At 38.4% G+C, this 16,672-nt stretch overlaps 1 protein-coding gene across 12 annotated transcripts in view; it reads right to left on the bottom strand.

Annotated features, from left to right (window-relative positions):
• TJP1 (tight junction protein 1) overlaps window positions 1-16,672 on the bottom strand; it is a 267,513-nt gene that overhangs the window by 64,224 nt on the left and 186,617 nt on the right. For all 12 annotated transcript variants that reach the window (XM_054532460.2, XM_054532462.2, XM_054532461.2 and 9 more), the window contains 3 exons: window positions 7,944-8,068; window positions 6,795-6,897; window positions 1,011-1,287 (listed from right to left, as the gene is read on the bottom strand). In XM_054532460.2, the coding sequence (XP_054388435.1) occupies window positions 1,011-1,287; window positions 6,795-6,897; window positions 7,944-8,068 (505 nt within the window). The remainder of the gene's footprint in view (window positions 1-1,010; window positions 1,288-6,794; window positions 6,898-7,943; window positions 8,069-16,672) is intronic.

The raw sequence follows: 16,672 nt of genomic DNA, 5'->3' as shown, positions 1-16,672 counted from the left end.
ACTTCACTGAGACTTCACTGAGAAGTCTGCTCTAGAATGGGGGTAGGGAATACCACCTAGGAGATATGCCAAGTGGTAAAGCAGATCAAAGTAAGTCTTGTTAATATTCCGACTGTAACACCCTTTATATCAAAATGATCAGTCATGCATGCCCACAGGACGAGGAAGCCACAGTCAGATCCATTTTTTATCAAATTTAATGAGGCATGAGGGAAAGCAGCTGAGTTTCAGTTTCAAAAACTTCAAAGAAATACTGCATTATGGAGAAATGCCCTTTAAGGGGTTCCTTTCCTTAAATTCCTCCATTTAAAAAAAACAGTCTGGAGTGAGGGGGAAGAAGTCCCAGCGGGGCACAGTGGCTTCCCGCCTATAATCCCAGCACTGTGGGAGGCCGAGGCAGGTGAACTGCTGGAGCTCACCAATTTGAGAACAGCTTGGGCAACATGGCAAAAACTCTGTCTCTACCCAAAATAAAAAAATTAGCTGGACATGGTGGCATGTACTTGTAGTTCCAGCTACCAGGGAGGCTGAAGTGGGAGGACTGCTTGAGCCCAGGAAGCAGAGGTTACAGGGACCTGAGATTGTGCCACTGCACTCCAGCCTGGGTGACAGAACCAGACCTTGTAACAACAACAACAACAACAACAACAACAACAACACCACTCCCAAGATTTCTCTCCATGATTACACTACTAACAGTTACGAAAAACACCGAATTTCCATTTGGTGATGGTGTGACATTTCTTGTTAGCATAATTTGTACTTGGCTATTCTCATCACTACAAATCCAAAAGCCAAGCCCTGGACAATTCACTTGAAGTGTTATCTGTTCCAAAAGAAAAAAATGAACAGTCCCTGAAGCCTGCCATAACAGGATTTGACTTATAGTGATAGAACACAAACACGAAGACCACAAAGCAAAGACATGAAGAGACAGCAACTGTACTTTCTCATTAAAATTAGTTTTAAATTTTCAAGTGAAAATAACAGCAAGAGTTGGCAGAGAATACCTTCATTTTTCCGGGATTTCACCAGTGTGACTTTGGTGGGTTTAGCGGGCTGGCTGGAAGCCACTGACCGTCTGTCTGACCGCGGAGACAAACTCCTCTCTCTACTTGCACTTCTATCCCTCGGCCAAATCTTCTCACTCCTTCTGTTAACCACACCACTCCGGCCACTTCTTGGATCATGTATTTCCTCATCATAACTATCTTCTTCATTATCAGATACTGGTTCAGGATCAGGACGACTTACTGGTATTTGAACTTTCTTCTTCCTTCTAATTGTCTGCAAGTTAAAAAGGTTAAAAAATAAGTTGATTTTCATATATGTACGTTCAGTTCCAAACACAAAGGAACATTACACTTCTCATCCCATATTAACTATGAACCAGCAAGAAACAACACACAAACAACAACAAATTTCTAAGGAATATATTTCCATAAAGGCTGTGTTTTCTGTTCTCCTGATAAACAGATCTGGTTAAGCACAAATAAGAAAGAGTGGGCCTAAAAATCTCTTTATTTACTTCACACAGAAAGATCTTCCTGATGTAATAATCACAAGCTTACAGGGAAACTAACAACTGTTGGTGGTTTGAATAAAAAGGACAGCACTGTACTCTAATGCCATCAAATATACTCTAGGTGCTACCAAAACCACAGCAAACTTCCAAGTCCAACTTGCTTCCTTAAAAATTTTAGAATGCATCAATATCAAAGCCCACAATTGCCCCAAACCTCTAAGAGATAAATTTATTCTATAGCCGCACTAACATTCAATAATATGTTGGAGCTAATTAACTAAGCTGTACTTCACCAACACAAACTGCTTTCAGTCTCTGGATCTCTTCAATTCGTACTCCCAGTCTAGGTGCAAATTCTTCCCTCTGGCATTCTTTTCTCAATGACTCTGGTAACTGGCTCTGTATTGCCTGTCCACTTATTTCCTTCATTCTCTGCAAGCTGACGATCTACATGTATTACACCTGCTGACTGAGCGGCCCTGTAATCTGTGGACTACACTTTGCCTTCTCACAATAGTATACACTTGACCTCACTGTAGTTCTACAGGATCTCCTTGTGTATCGCTCCTTGTCTTCTATGTCGGACACCTGGAGCTACTGAAACTTTTCACTATCTTATTTCCAATTCCTTCGTCTTCTCTTACTCTCAGTTCATCAGTTCCATCCTGGTTTCACTTGCGTTCCCCCCAAGTTTGCATGAGACATCCTGTTGCCATATTTAAATGACTTTTTCTTGACCCCTCAATCATCTGCCATGACAAACTCCAGTCCTATTATTACCTTCACTTCCACACTTTGCTGATGAGACCCTTTGTAAATTCATTTTACAGAAGTCTTGCTCTTGTTCAGCAATCCTTTCATTTACATATCGTTGCCTCTCTATGGAATTTGCTAATGTAGGTATTCTACAACCATTCTTCAAGATCCCAGCCACTCAGCCTGCTTTAAGGAGATCAGTGCCATTTTACTCCCCCTCCCCTCCTAAATTTTTTCAGTGTCTCATTTATTTGGTCCTCCTTCCTTCTGGCCTCAAAGACCAAGGCGATCTTCTCCCTGGATGAACGAAACCCTTGTATTTGAGCTCTCATTCTCATCTCTACCTACCCCTAAGACTTTTTTCTTCATCAATTACCATACTCCAGGTTACCTGAAACTTCAATCTCTTTATTTACCCAAAATCTGTCCTCTACCTACTAAGCTCCCCCAATTAATCTTCTATTTCTCTGTCTTGCTATTCACCTGCATGTTACCATCTTTCATCTCTTCTCTATGTGGCTAAACTTCTTCAAAGGGCTGCTCTACACTTAATACTACTGCTTCCTATGACTACTACTATTATTATCAGATACTGGTTCAGGATCAGGATGAGGGCCTGAGCAGAGGGCCATTCTGAGGAAACAACGCTGAAGCTCAAGGATGAGAAAGAGCAGAGGCCAGCATGTGAAAAGGAGGACAGCCAATGCCCTGTTATGAACTGAAAGAGAAAGGCTGCCCTTCTCCTCTTGGAGCAACCCACAGCTGAAGCCCTTATAGGGTAATATTTTCTGTAAAGCATTCCTAATGCTAGCTGCCTGCTTTTACATCTCACTTCTACTTAATTTCCAACATATTATACTGGAAGCAATACCTGGTATTAGTAGTATTTTAATCTTCAGTTCCTCCCTAGTAATAAACAAAAACAAAGTTGAGCAGATGAGCACTCAAGGCTTTCCCTATCATTCCTGTAAGGGTGCGCCACCTCTTTGGGATTCTACTGTACCTGACCTATCAACCTCAGATGACGTGCATTATATGGTTATCAGTATGTATACCTATCCAGCCCACTAAGATTTGAGTTTTTTGAGAAGTTCCTTACCATGCATTTAACTGTACATATAATGCAATGCTTGCATCTAGTAGGTGCTTAACTTATTGAAAGGTAACCAGTCCTATTGTGATTCTCTACTTATGAGTTAACAGTTATAAACATGAATAATAATTAGTAGGTGTGACAACTATGCTAGATTTTAACGCTATGAACAATTTGGAATCAAAATTTTTAGGAAAAAAAATGCCTACTTCAAAATAGTTTAGCTTAATTGAAGTCTCAAAGGTAAAATAAAACAAAATGATGCCGTGTAAGTACTAGAACAAAATATGAGAGGTTTTTGCAATTAAAAGGCTTTTGGAAGCATGACACCAAGGCAGAACCAATAAAGCGAAAGTCTGACAGACATTACAAAATAAAAATGAAAACATTTCAATGTTGTAACAAAATGTTACAAAACAACAAACACAAACAACTTACAAGCATTCACAAAAGCAAAGAGGATAACAACACATGAGGTAAGTATGACAAATGGCTAATAATCTGACTACAGAAAACACTCTAGTATGACCATCACCACCATATAATGCAAAGGACATGAACAGATAAATGAAAAAACAAATGGGTAGTAAATACACCATGAGAGGATCAAATCCACTTGTGATTTAAAATGTTTCATTTGAAACACCTGTTTATCAGTTTGGCAAAGATTTAGGACCTGTTGAAAACTGAACTCTCAACAGCCTACTGATTTTCTGAAGGACAAACTGGCAATACATACATCAAAAGTCATTCAGGCCCTTTGACTCTGAAAAGCCACTCCTAGAAAATTATTCTAAAAATTAACTAAAGAAGTAGGTAGCAATATGATGATTTTTGCAGCTGAATTTTAAAAAAATACTTGTGGACTGGACACTGAAATGCCTGTGAATGAGTGGGTTGGATAAATATATATGCATAGTGAAATGTTGCATGGCCATGTGGATACCTACACAGTCATGCACCACGTAAAACAGTGGACAATACGTACTGCAGAGGCCCCATGATATTACGATGCAGCTGAAAATCTCCTATCACCTAGGGACACCACAGGGTCATAATGTTGTGGGTGCACTGCAGTACTTATGTTTGTGATGGTGCTGGTGTAAACAAAGCTACTATGCTACCAGTGGAATAGAAGTGTAGCAGATACAATATGTACAGAATATAATACTTGATAATGACTATGTTACTGGTTTATGTATTTACTATGCTAAACTTTTTATCATTATTCCAGAGTGTACTCCCTCTACTTATTTTTTTTTCTAAATGTTAACTGAGAAAACAGCCTCAGGTAGGTCCTTCAGGAGGTGTTCCACAAGAAGGCATTGTTGTCATAGGAGATGATGGCTCCATGCGTGTTACTGCCCCTGAAGACCTCCCACTAGGACAAGCTGTGGAGGTGGAAGACAGTGACACTGATGACCCTGATCCTGGGTAGCCCTAGGCTAATGTGTGTGCCTGTGTCTTAGTTTTAACTAAAAAAGTTTAAAAAGTGAAAAAAAATTTTAGGCCAGGTGCGGTGGCTCATACCTGTAATCCCAGAACTTTGTGAGGCCAAGGCAGGCAGATCACTTGAGGCCAGGAGTTCAATACCAGCCTGGCTAACATGACAAAACCCCGTCTCTACTAAAAATACAAAATACGGGCTTGGTAGCGATCACCTGTAATCCCAGGGCTCAGGCACGAGAATCACCTGAACCAGGGAGGCGGAGGTTGCAGTGAGCCAAGATCACGCCATTGCACTCTAGCCTGGGTGACAAAGCAAAACCATGTCTTAAAAAAACACAAACAGCCTGTAATCCCAGCACTTTGGGAGGCCGAGGCGGGCGGATCACGAGACAGCCTCCATCAGGAGATCAAGACCATCCTGGCTAACATGGTGAAACCCTGTCTCCACTAAAAATACAAAAAAATTAGCTGTAGTGGCGGGTGCCTGTAGTCCCAGCTACTCGGGAGGCTGAGCTTGCAGTGAGCCAAGATCACGCCACTGCACTCCAGTATGGACGACAGAGCGAGACTCTGTCTCAAAAAAAAAAAAAAACCAAAAAAAACCTAAAAAATTTTAAATATTTTTGTACAGCTGTACAATGTGTTTGTTATTACGAGAGTCAAAAAGTTAGAAAGTTTATAGGTTAAAGAAGTTTCAGTAAGCTAAGGTTTATTATTGAAGAAAGAACACTTTTAAATAGATTTTATAAATTTATAAAATATTAAATACTTTAAAAATATTAAAACGTTAAAAATAAACTTAGTGCAGCCTAAATGTATAGTGTTTACAAAGTCTACAGTACTGTACAGTGATGTCCTAGGACTTCACATTCACTCACCACTCACTTGCTGACTCACTCAGAGCAACTTCCAGTCCTGCAAGCTCCATTCATAGTAAGTGCACTAAACAGGCATATCATTTTTTTATCCATTATATATTTTTACTGTACTTTTTCCATGTTTAGACATACACATACTTACCATTGTTTTACAGCTGCCTACAGTATCCAGCACAGTAACATAATATATCTATTATGAGAAGTGAATTATTAGGCAATTCTGTCTTTGTGTGAACATCACAGAACGTATCTTCCCAAACCCAGATGGTATAGCCTACTACACATCTAGGCTACCTGGCATAGCCTATTGCTCCTCGGTTACAAGCCTGTACAGCATGTTACTGAACTGAATACTGTAAGCGACTGTAACACAATGGTAACCATGTGTGTATCTAAACACGGTAAAGCTAAACACAGTACTATAATCTTATGGAACCACTGTCAGATATGTGGTCTGCTGTTGACCAAAACATTGTCATGCAGCATGTGACTGGTAGAGGAGGAAAAGAGGAGGAAACATTAAGCCAAAAAGAGGTAACTATTCGGCCGGGTGCGGTGGCTCACGCTTGTAATCCCAGCACTTTGGGAGGCCGAGGCTGGCAGATCACGAGGTCAGGAGATCGAGACCATCCTGGCTAACACGGTGAAACCCTGTCTCTACTAAAAATACAAAAAATTAGCCGGGCGTGGTGTTGAGCGCCTGTAGTCCCAGCTACTCAGGAGGCTGAGGCAGGAGAACGGTGTGAACCCAGGAGGCACAGCTTGCAGTGAGCTGAGATCGCACCACTGCACTCCAGCCCAGGCAACAGAGTGAGACTCCGTCTCCAAAAAAAAAAAAAAAAAAAAAAGAGGTAACTATTTAACTGTCCCCTTTCCTTTTTCAATTGAAAAAAATCCTGGTATCTAAACTGAGAAAATACACATACCAGTGACAAACCACACCAGTGTTAGAAGAAACACTCAAGTGTAAACAACTAACTTTGGAACTATTGTTTCAGTTTTCCTTAAATGGGAAGAATAAATTCAAATACCAGAAATGTATCAACAATGAAGTTGGGGTACCTTTACTAAATTAAAGAGAAAAGATACTTACAATTTTTGCATTTTTCCCACTTTTCCTTAGTTGCTGTACAGCAAAAGCATGTTCAACATTATCCATTGAAACTCCGTTAACCATTGCAACTCGGTCATTTTCCCTAAGGGGAAAAGGGCACAAAATAATATGTTAGAGAAAAACATTCTGGTAAGTTTATGATGATATTTTCAAGATAGGTACTTCTAAAATGTATTCTTATTATGAGCCAATTAATTAATTTCTCTTCAGATCAATGATAAAATAATGTCAACCGATCTACTTTCAGATTTCTCCACAGAATGTTTAACAAGTAACTAACCACAGGTCCTTAATTTTTTTAAGTCATTAACAAAGTATTTCCCCAAAAGACTGAACAGATATCACATACATGAAATGATTCTTGGTAGTACAGTTACAGGGCATTAAATGATACTAAGTCATACAGCTGGAAAACTTACTCCCTTTTAAGTTTTTCATCTTTTAATTCTTCTAATTATAGTGCCATTATTTTGCTAGTATATTTTGTGTTTCTCTTTATCTTACTAATCTTCATAGGGAACAAAAAGGGTGCAAGACTTGGGGAGAGAGGCTTCTGAAGGCTAGATTCTACCCAAAAGGAGTTATAAATTTTCTTTTTCACTATTTTTACAGTTACACATTCTATTTAAAGTGAGTGATACTAGCTTTCCATTTTTAATAGGGATAAAGCTTCCTTTATTTTCTTTGGAGACAGTGTCTCACTCTGTTACCCGGGCTGGAGTACAGTGGTGAAATCATGGCTCATTGCAGCCTCAGACTCTTAAGTTCAAGGGATTCTCCTGCCTCGCCCTCCCAAGCAGCTGGGACTAAAGGCACAAGCCACCATGCCCAGCTGATTTTTCAACTTCTTTTGTAGAGATGGGGATCTCACTGCATTGCCCAGGCTGGTCTCGAACTCCCGGTTGCCTCAGCCTCCCAAAGTGCTAGGAATACAGGAGTGAGCCACCACACCTGGCCAGTTTCCCTCTTAAGTAAATATATGTTAATTTAAGGAAAAATATATGAAGCATGGCACAGCTGGTGTGTGAATATGGCAAAATCACTAAGACAGTGTAAGACAGTAGGCCAGTGCCTGAGGACAGGAACACTGCTTGTTGCACAGGTGCCCACGATAAGCAGCACTCTTACTGTAGCTGTCCTTCAGCTGGTCCTCCTTTCAGCACATCTGAAATCACTATTGACGTTTCCCCACTCTGAAAATGAGGATTATCTCGTCCACCAGATATTGCAATTCCAAATCCAAATCCAGGAGCCTAAAGTAAAAATTACAGTAAAATATTGCTATTAAGGACAAAAATAATTGTTATATCATACTCTACAACCTAGAGAAGCCAAAACATAAAAATTACAATCTTATATCTGCGATCCATAAACACTCACCTGCATGGTTACCTATTAGAATTATCCTTGTACAAGAATGCATGCTGTAATAACTACTGGACATAATAGAATATTAAAAATCACCAACTATATACATGTTCTTTAAAAACCAAAAGACAATGAAAAATTATTAACACTGAAATCCTGACTTTATTTTTGATTATCAGAAGAGGTCCTGAGGAGACTGGCAGAGCCCAGTGTGATCATCAGTCATCCTGGCAACTGATTTAGAAGATGACAGACTTATCCAGCATATACACCCTTTGTCATTTTACATAAATATCAATTGCTTTGAAAATCAAGTATTAGTTATTTCAACTTCTTTCAACAACTTCTGCCAACTTCTAAAAATCTCTGTAGAATATAATGTGCACACTATACAATAGAAGGTGTACATTAGCCATATTGAACAAACACTGTAAAATTACCTTTTTTAAAAACTAAATTATAATAAGCTATGCACTTCTGAAAGAGCCAAGAATCTTTACCACAATGACTCAGGACAGGCCGGTATAGAAAAAATTCAAAATATTTTCCAGGTTGTTAAAAAATTACCTGATCTCAAAGAAATCACTATTCCCTAGAAAGGATATGAAGTACTTAAGAGAAGTTTAAAGAGACATCATACATTTTCTTAAGGCTACAGAATCATTAAGCCAGAAATATATGTTTTCGTATAAAACTGTACAATTCAAACTGCCTTAGGACAAAGGTAACAACTTCCTCCCTCAGCTTTCCAGTCCGCAACAGAGGAGACGATTTTCACCATGAATAGTGCATACATCACCTGTCCTCCCATCCCAAAGCCTATAGAAGTAGCAAAAGAAAAAAAACTCTTCTTAAAAATGAATAAATACCAACTATTCCAACTGTCCATCAACTGATGAATGGATAAAACGTGGTATATATCCATACAATGAAACATTGTGTGTAAAAAGGAATGAAGTACTCATACATAGTATAACATGAATCAACCCTGAAAACATCATGCTAAGGTGAAGAAACCAGTCACAAAGGTTAATAGATTCTATTACTCTGTTTATATAAAATGCTCAGAAAGGCAAATCTATAAAGACAAAAACTTGAATGGTGGCTGTCTAGGGCTACAGGGATTGGAGGTGGTGACAGTTCAATGGGAGGTGTTTTTTTTTTCCCTAGTAATAAAAATGTTTTAAAATGGACTCTGGTGATGGTCACACAACTCGGAACATGCTAAAAACCAATGAATTGCATACTTTAATTGTATGGTATGTGAATTATATGGCAATAAAGCAAATACAAAAAAGTTAATATGAAAAAAGAAAATAATAACAAACAGGGAAATTTCTGAGTAACTGAAGATAATGGCAACCATCTGAATCTGTTTCTCTATATATTCCCCCAAAATTTAATAGAACAAAAATAGACCAACTACAGTGGTTCTCCCTTATCCTCGGTTTCATGTTCTTTGCTTTCAGTTACTTCAGGTCAACTGCAGTCTGAAAATTTTAAATGGAAAACTTCAGAAATAAACAATTGGTAAGATTTAAATTGCACACCGTTACGAGTAGTGTGATGAAATATTTTGCCATCCTGCTACGTCCCATCTAAGACGTGATGAAATATTTTGCCATCCTGCTACGTCCCATCTAAGACGTGAATCATCCCTTTGTCCAGTGTCTCCATGCCATAGGGGGTCCCCACCCATTAGTCACTCAGTAGCTGTCACAGTTATGAGATCAACTGTGGAGAGGTAACACAATGCTTGTGTTCAAGTCACCCTTATTTTACTTAATCATGACCCCAAAGTGCAGTAGTAGTGATGCTGGCAATTCGGTATGCCAAAGAAAAGCTGTAAAGTGTTTCCTTCAACAGAGAAGGCCAAAGTCCTCCAGTTAATACAGAAAAAAAAAAAACATCATATGCTGAGGTTACTAAGATCGACAGGGAGAAGGAATCTTCTACTAGTGAAATTGTGAAGGAAAAGGAAATTTGTGCTGGTTTTGCTGTCACACCTAAAATTGCAAGGGTTTCGCCACAGTCCATGGTAAGTGCTTATTTAAGATGGAAAAGGCATTAAACTTGTGAGTGGAAGACAGGCACAGAAATGTGCTCCAATTAATAGCAAAACTGGGTTTGATACTATCCACGAATTCGGGCATCCACTGGGGGAACATATACCCCATGGCTCAGAGGGGACTACTGTACACAAAACCATACACTCATCATAATTCAAAGACAATATCCAAATTTCAAATTAAAAGCAGGACTAAAACTTCAAAAATAAACGATTAGAGACAAATGACTATTAGTATGGCATAGAAAACATAAGAGACTACAGAACAAATTCAAATAAATTTGAAAACCTAAAGGAAACATAATTCCTGAAGGAAATATAGATTGCCAAAATTGACCCTATTATAAATAAAAAGCTTAAACAGCCCAATTTCTGGAGAAAAAAGCAGCAAAATTTATGAGGGAATTATCCCACAAAAAGGCACCAGGCACAAATGATTTCCCAGGGAAACTGTGCCAAAACATGCAATATCCAAACAGCCTCAATACAATATATTGTTTCAGAACACTGATATCAAGGAAAGCTTCTAAATTCTTTTTATGAAGCAAGTATAATACTGACACTGAAAGCTGATGACTGTCCATGATAATGACCAACCCCTCAATATTACAGCTCAACATAATTTATTTATATCAGTGCAAAATACAAAATAAAAATAAGCAAACAAAGGCCAACACTACATAAATACTCCATGAAAAAGGGATTAATTCCAGGAATGCAAGATTAGTAGGAAATCCACTGGCATAATATATCTTATTAATAAATCTAAAGAAAAAAATTATATGATTATCTCCAAGATCCTGAAAAAGCCTTTGACAAAATTTGATTTTCACCACTGAAGAGAAAACAAAGTTTGTGAAAATCCACTGTAACAAACCCTGTTTTAAGTATGTTGCTTTTTGTTAAAGTACACAAAGAAAATCCAGCTTTTCATACACATATACAGTCATTGAAAAAGAAGAGTTATTTTAGTAGCCTTTTTAGGTAATTACGAAAATTCATGTTTGATTTTATGCCAAAAACTTAATAAATGATAGTTTCCTAAAGGAGAGTAACAACGTACAGTTTGAAACCATATCATTCAACTGTCTGTACTGTTGCATGAATATCTATTGGCCTATTTTACACTCTGAATGAGTATTTTATCCACGTATAATTTTACTATAGCATGCCTTAGTCTTTTGGAAAATACTGGTTCCCTGAGTTAGGCAAATCTTCCAAATGATGCCACATTTCACCACACAGTGTATTTTAAAATCATGTGTTAATATCACTATCAAGGTTATCAAAAAAGTCTTTAAGTACTGAAAAGCTACTGAGCTTATGGTGGCAGATAAAAATTTCTCAAATTTTAAATTTTGTGTTAAAAATCAGTTTTCATTGTTAGCAACAAATACTATCAAGAATTGTTCTCCTTGAAGCAAGGTATTCATTCATTTTGGAGAAATATGTTTGTCAAATATTCAAGTTTGGATAACCATACATTCCTTCAAGTAAACAATTGTTCAAGTAAAAGTGATGCCTGCCTTCCACCCCCCACTCAATACACGGCTGCAATTCAAACAATCACGTAAGTACTTTAGTACAAGGCAGAAGTACTTTAGGCACACTTCCTGTTTGCATGCCTAGACTACTGAAAACGTGTGTATTCAAGGGTTGGAAAGTAACAAGACATAGTTCTTACTGTTTCAAGTCATTCTTAAATAAAACTGAAATTGTTCTTTTAATCTACGAGTGTGTGACAATGACTATTATAAGGTTTGGTGGCACTGCCTTGATTTGGGCTACAAAGCCCACAGTTTTAATCACCATTGTTTCTGAACCTTCACTCAAATAATAACACAGCAAAGAAGATAAGAAATACCTTCATATTGAATACAAAGAGTTTTGCCCTTGAACCTAAAAAGGTTTCAGGGACCTTTAGGAGTCCACAGACCACACTTTGAAAATGTCGATATTAAGAACTACTTAAACATGAAGGGAAAAAAAAAAAACAACAAAATAGAACAATGAAACAAACAATTTACAAAAGATACATGAGATGTTAAAACCCACAGATAAATGCAAATTAAAACCAAAGAACACCAAGAACAGAAACATTAAAGTATAACATATTTCAGAAAAGGGAGGCTATAGGAAACAGGCAGTCTACTACTGATGGCACACAAATAGCTACAACTTTCAGGAGAGGAATTTGGCAGTAACCTAACAAAACTACAAATGTACTATCTTTTGACAGAGCAAACTAGCTTCTAGAAAGTACCCTAAAGATACACATATCTCTCTCACAATACAAAGATAACAAACGCACAAAGTTATTCATTGCAGACTGTTTGTAACTGCAAAATGCTGGGAAAAAAACCTAAACACCCCAGCCTTAGTAAAGGATTATCCTTTCCCTTTTTTTCTCCTTCAAAGAAGTGGGGACTAATCTTTGTAATTTAGTAATTTGAAAAATTACTCTATGTAATTTTACAGTATGAACTTACATCTTGTTTGGTAGTTCTTTTATTTTCTTCTTTTATTTAAAAGTTAAAAATATAAAAAGATTAAAGAAATAACCAAAAACATTAGGAACTTTCAATAAGCAAGGCAGGGATGCGAGCATACATTTTAAAAAATTACTTGTGAGCAAGTAAATGCAGTTCCGGCACCTAGTAGGGCAGGTAATCCTGCTACATCAGTGCTTACCACAGTTCACTTAATGACTATCCAGGAGGCCTGCGACTTCTTACCCGGGCTGCAGGTAAGAATCACTTGGGAACAATTTCAAAACTGCTTGCTGATGCACGATCCTCAGTCTACACCAATTAAGCAAAAATGGAGAAGAGGAGTTGGTGGACTTCCTTAGCATGCAATGCCTTTGACTACAACTCCAAACTTGCTTCCCAGCACCCCAGTCTTTGCTCTAAACCCACTTAAATACTGATTCCTGCTTAGGCAGATCATGCAATATCAAACTATGGCTTAACATCTCCTCTCTGCCTAGGATTTCCTTATTACCTTATCAATCTTGCAAGCTTCAGCTCATCTTTCAAAACCCAGGTTCCACGTCATCTCATTCATAAAACCACCCTTGGCTTTCACAGAAGTGGTCCATCCTGTACATGTGCTGGGGCACATGTACGCACTTGCGCTACTTAACACGCAGCACCACAAGTAGCCTGGGTTATCAAGGCCCTATTTGGGAGGAAGTCACATATTTAAAATCGAAGGCTAACCTGGATTAAGCCCGCCAAACTTAACCTGCCTTCTTCATCGCTTACTTCTAGTTGATGTATTTTCAAATCCCCACTAGCAAGTCACATAGCAAATCTCCCATGAACTTCCTTATAGACAGCTTCTGAATGTGGGTCACTACAGTAACAGTTGCTGAAAGTTATTTCCAGGAACCAGCTGGCTGTTCTTGTCCACTTCAAGCTGATTAAGACCACCGACCCTTCAACTGGGCCTGCATGAATGCCCAAAGAGGTGACTGTTTGATGTCAGAGGGCCAAAACCTCCTTCCTCAGATCATGGTGATACTGCCATTTTTCACACATGCATTCTATGAAGAGCTGTATAACTTGACTACATGTATGCAGATCCTAACTAACTCACTTTTCCTTACCCCCAACCTCTCTTCCCCACACCTTGGAGAACCTTGGTACTCTATTCCAAAAACATCCTTAAAATCCCATCTTTGGAGAGGTGGGTTTGAGATTTGTTCTCCCATCTCCTCATTTGGCAGTCTTGTGAGTAAAATCTTTTCTCTTTGCCAAAACAAGTCATCACAGTGACTGGCTTGCTAGTTCAATATATTCGTATACATCTTTCAGCTCAATGCAATCCTGCAGAAGCCTGAAACAAAGTGGTTCACCAAGTCAGTGAACCTCAACAAGTATTTGATTGATTATTCAATTTAACTTTAATTCTATTTCCCTTTATAGAGACTCTTTTTTTAAACTAGCACTAATTAGAGCACTAAAAACAGAATTCTGGAAAAATTAGCAGCAATGAGAGTATGCATGAAAGAATCTTCCTGAATAAAAACAGGCAGGTTGACTACATAACAAACCAAGAATCCAAGTGCAACATTTACAACAAAACTAGGGGGTCAATGTATCCCCCCTGAAGTGCAAAATGCAACGAGGAGAGGATAAACAACCGGCTATGGAGACTTCCTTAGCATGTGAACAAAGCCATATTCTAAAACAAACAAACAAACAAAATCCTCCCCACCTCCCGCAAAAACAAAAACAAAAACAAAAAAAACAAAAACAAAAACAAAAAACCACCACAAATTACAGGCAAAAATGAGAAAAAGAAAACGATCAGAATCAAACCCTCTCTACCAGCAGTCCTCAACCTCTTTGGCACCAGGGACTGGTTTCTTTGAAGACAATTTTTCCACAGACTGGCAGGTGGAGGGGATGGTTTCGGGATGATCCAAGCACATTACATTTATTGTGTACTTTATTTCTATTATGATTACACTATAATATATGATGAAATAAACACAAAACTCACCATATTGTAGAATCAGTGGGAGCCCTGAGCTAGTTTTCCTGCAACTAGATGGTCCCATCTGGGGGTGATGGGAGACAGTGACAGATCATCAGGCATTAGATTCTCATAAGGAGTGTGCAACCTAGATCACTTGCATGCATGGTTCACAACAGGGTTCACACTCCTGTGAGAATGTGATGCCGCCACAGGAGGCAGCGCTCAGGCAGTAATGAGAGCAATGGGGGGTGGCTGCAAATACAGGTGAAGCTTTGCTCACTTGCCCCGCCGCTCACCTCCTACTGTGTGGCTCAGTTCCTAACAGGCCAAAGATCAGTACATCTCTGTGGCCTGGGGGATGGGGACCTCCGCTCTACATAAAGTTACTATACAATGGATACTGAGTAGCAGAATAACATCTCTGCAGACAATAAAAGTACGCCTGAAAGAAGGCTTAAAAGAGGGAGAGGATTAAAACTGTTATTAGCACAAGAAGGTACAAGACATGAAAGAATTAGAAAAAATGTAGAAATGAAGAGGAAGAATTCGAGACCAAATTTGAAATTTTAAAAAGTCATTTTAGATAGGAATATAAGACCAAAAAACATCTTAAGAGAAAAAGTAAAAACAAATCAACCTAACATCCTAACATTAAATCAACAATACATATGACATTAACAACATTACATACATTAACAACCTAACATCACAACAAAAAGAACTATAGGAACAAGAGCAAACCAACTCCAGAGCTAGCAGAAGACAAAAAATAACAAAAAGAGCTGAACTGAAGGAGCCAGGCACAAAACACCGTTCAAAAGACCAACGAATTCAGGAATTGTATTTTTGAAAAAAAATCAGTAAGATAAACTATTAGCTAGACAAAGAATAGAGAAGATCCAAATAAACACAATTAGGACAAAGGGGATACCACTGACCCCGCAGGAATACAAGTAACCATCCAGAGAATACTACGAACACCGCCATGCACACAAACTAGAAAATCTAGAAGAAACTGATAAATTCCTGGACAAACCCACTCTCCCAAGACTGAACCAGGAAGAAACTGAATCCCTGAACACACCAGTAACAAGTGCCAAAACTGAATCAGTAGTAAAGAGCCTACCAACTAAAAAAGCCCCAGGACCAAATGAATTAATAGCTGCTCTACATGTACAAACAAGAGCTGGAACAATTTCTACTGAAACTATTCCAAAAAGCTGAAGAGGAGGAACAATACCCCAACTCATTCTATGAGGCCAGCATCATCCTGATACCAAAACCTGGCAAAGACACAAAAATCAAAACTTCAGGCAAATTATCTTTGAAAATATATTGATGCAAAAATCCTCAACAAAATACTAGCAAGCTGAATCCAGCAGCATATCAAAAAGCTAATCCACCACAATCAAGTAGGCTTTATCCCTGGGATGCAAGGTTGGTTCAACATATGCAAATCATTAAATGTGATTCATTACATAAACAGAACTAAAGACAAAAACCACATGATTATCTTAATAGATGCAGAAATGGCCTTCAATAAACTTCAACATCCCTTCATGTTAAGAACTCTCAATAAACTAGGCATTGAAATTGAAGGAACACACCTCAAAATAGTAAGAGCTGTATATGACAAACCTACAGCCAACATCATACTGAATGGGCAAAAGCTGGAAGCATTCTCCTTGAGAACCAGCACAAGACAAGGATGCCCTCTCTCATCACTCTTATTCAACACAGTATTGGAAGTCCTGGCCAGAGCAATCAGGCAAGAGAAAGAAATAAAGGGCATCCAAATAGGAAGAGAGGAAGTTAAACTATCCCTGTTTGCAGATGACATGATTCTGTATCTAGAAAACCTCATGGTCTCAGTGCAAAAGCTCCTTAAGCTGATAAAATAACTTCAGCAAAGTTTCAGGATACAAAATCAATATAC

Source organism: Pongo abelii, chromosome 16 (genome assembly GCF_028885655.2).
Source record: "Pongo abelii isolate AG06213 chromosome 16, NHGRI_mPonAbe1-v2.0_pri, whole genome shotgun sequence".
In the NCBI taxonomy this organism is placed as follows: domain Eukaryota; kingdom Metazoa; phylum Chordata; class Mammalia; order Primates; family Hominidae; genus Pongo; species Pongo abelii.
This window is presented reverse-complemented; position numbering and strand designations above follow the sequence as displayed.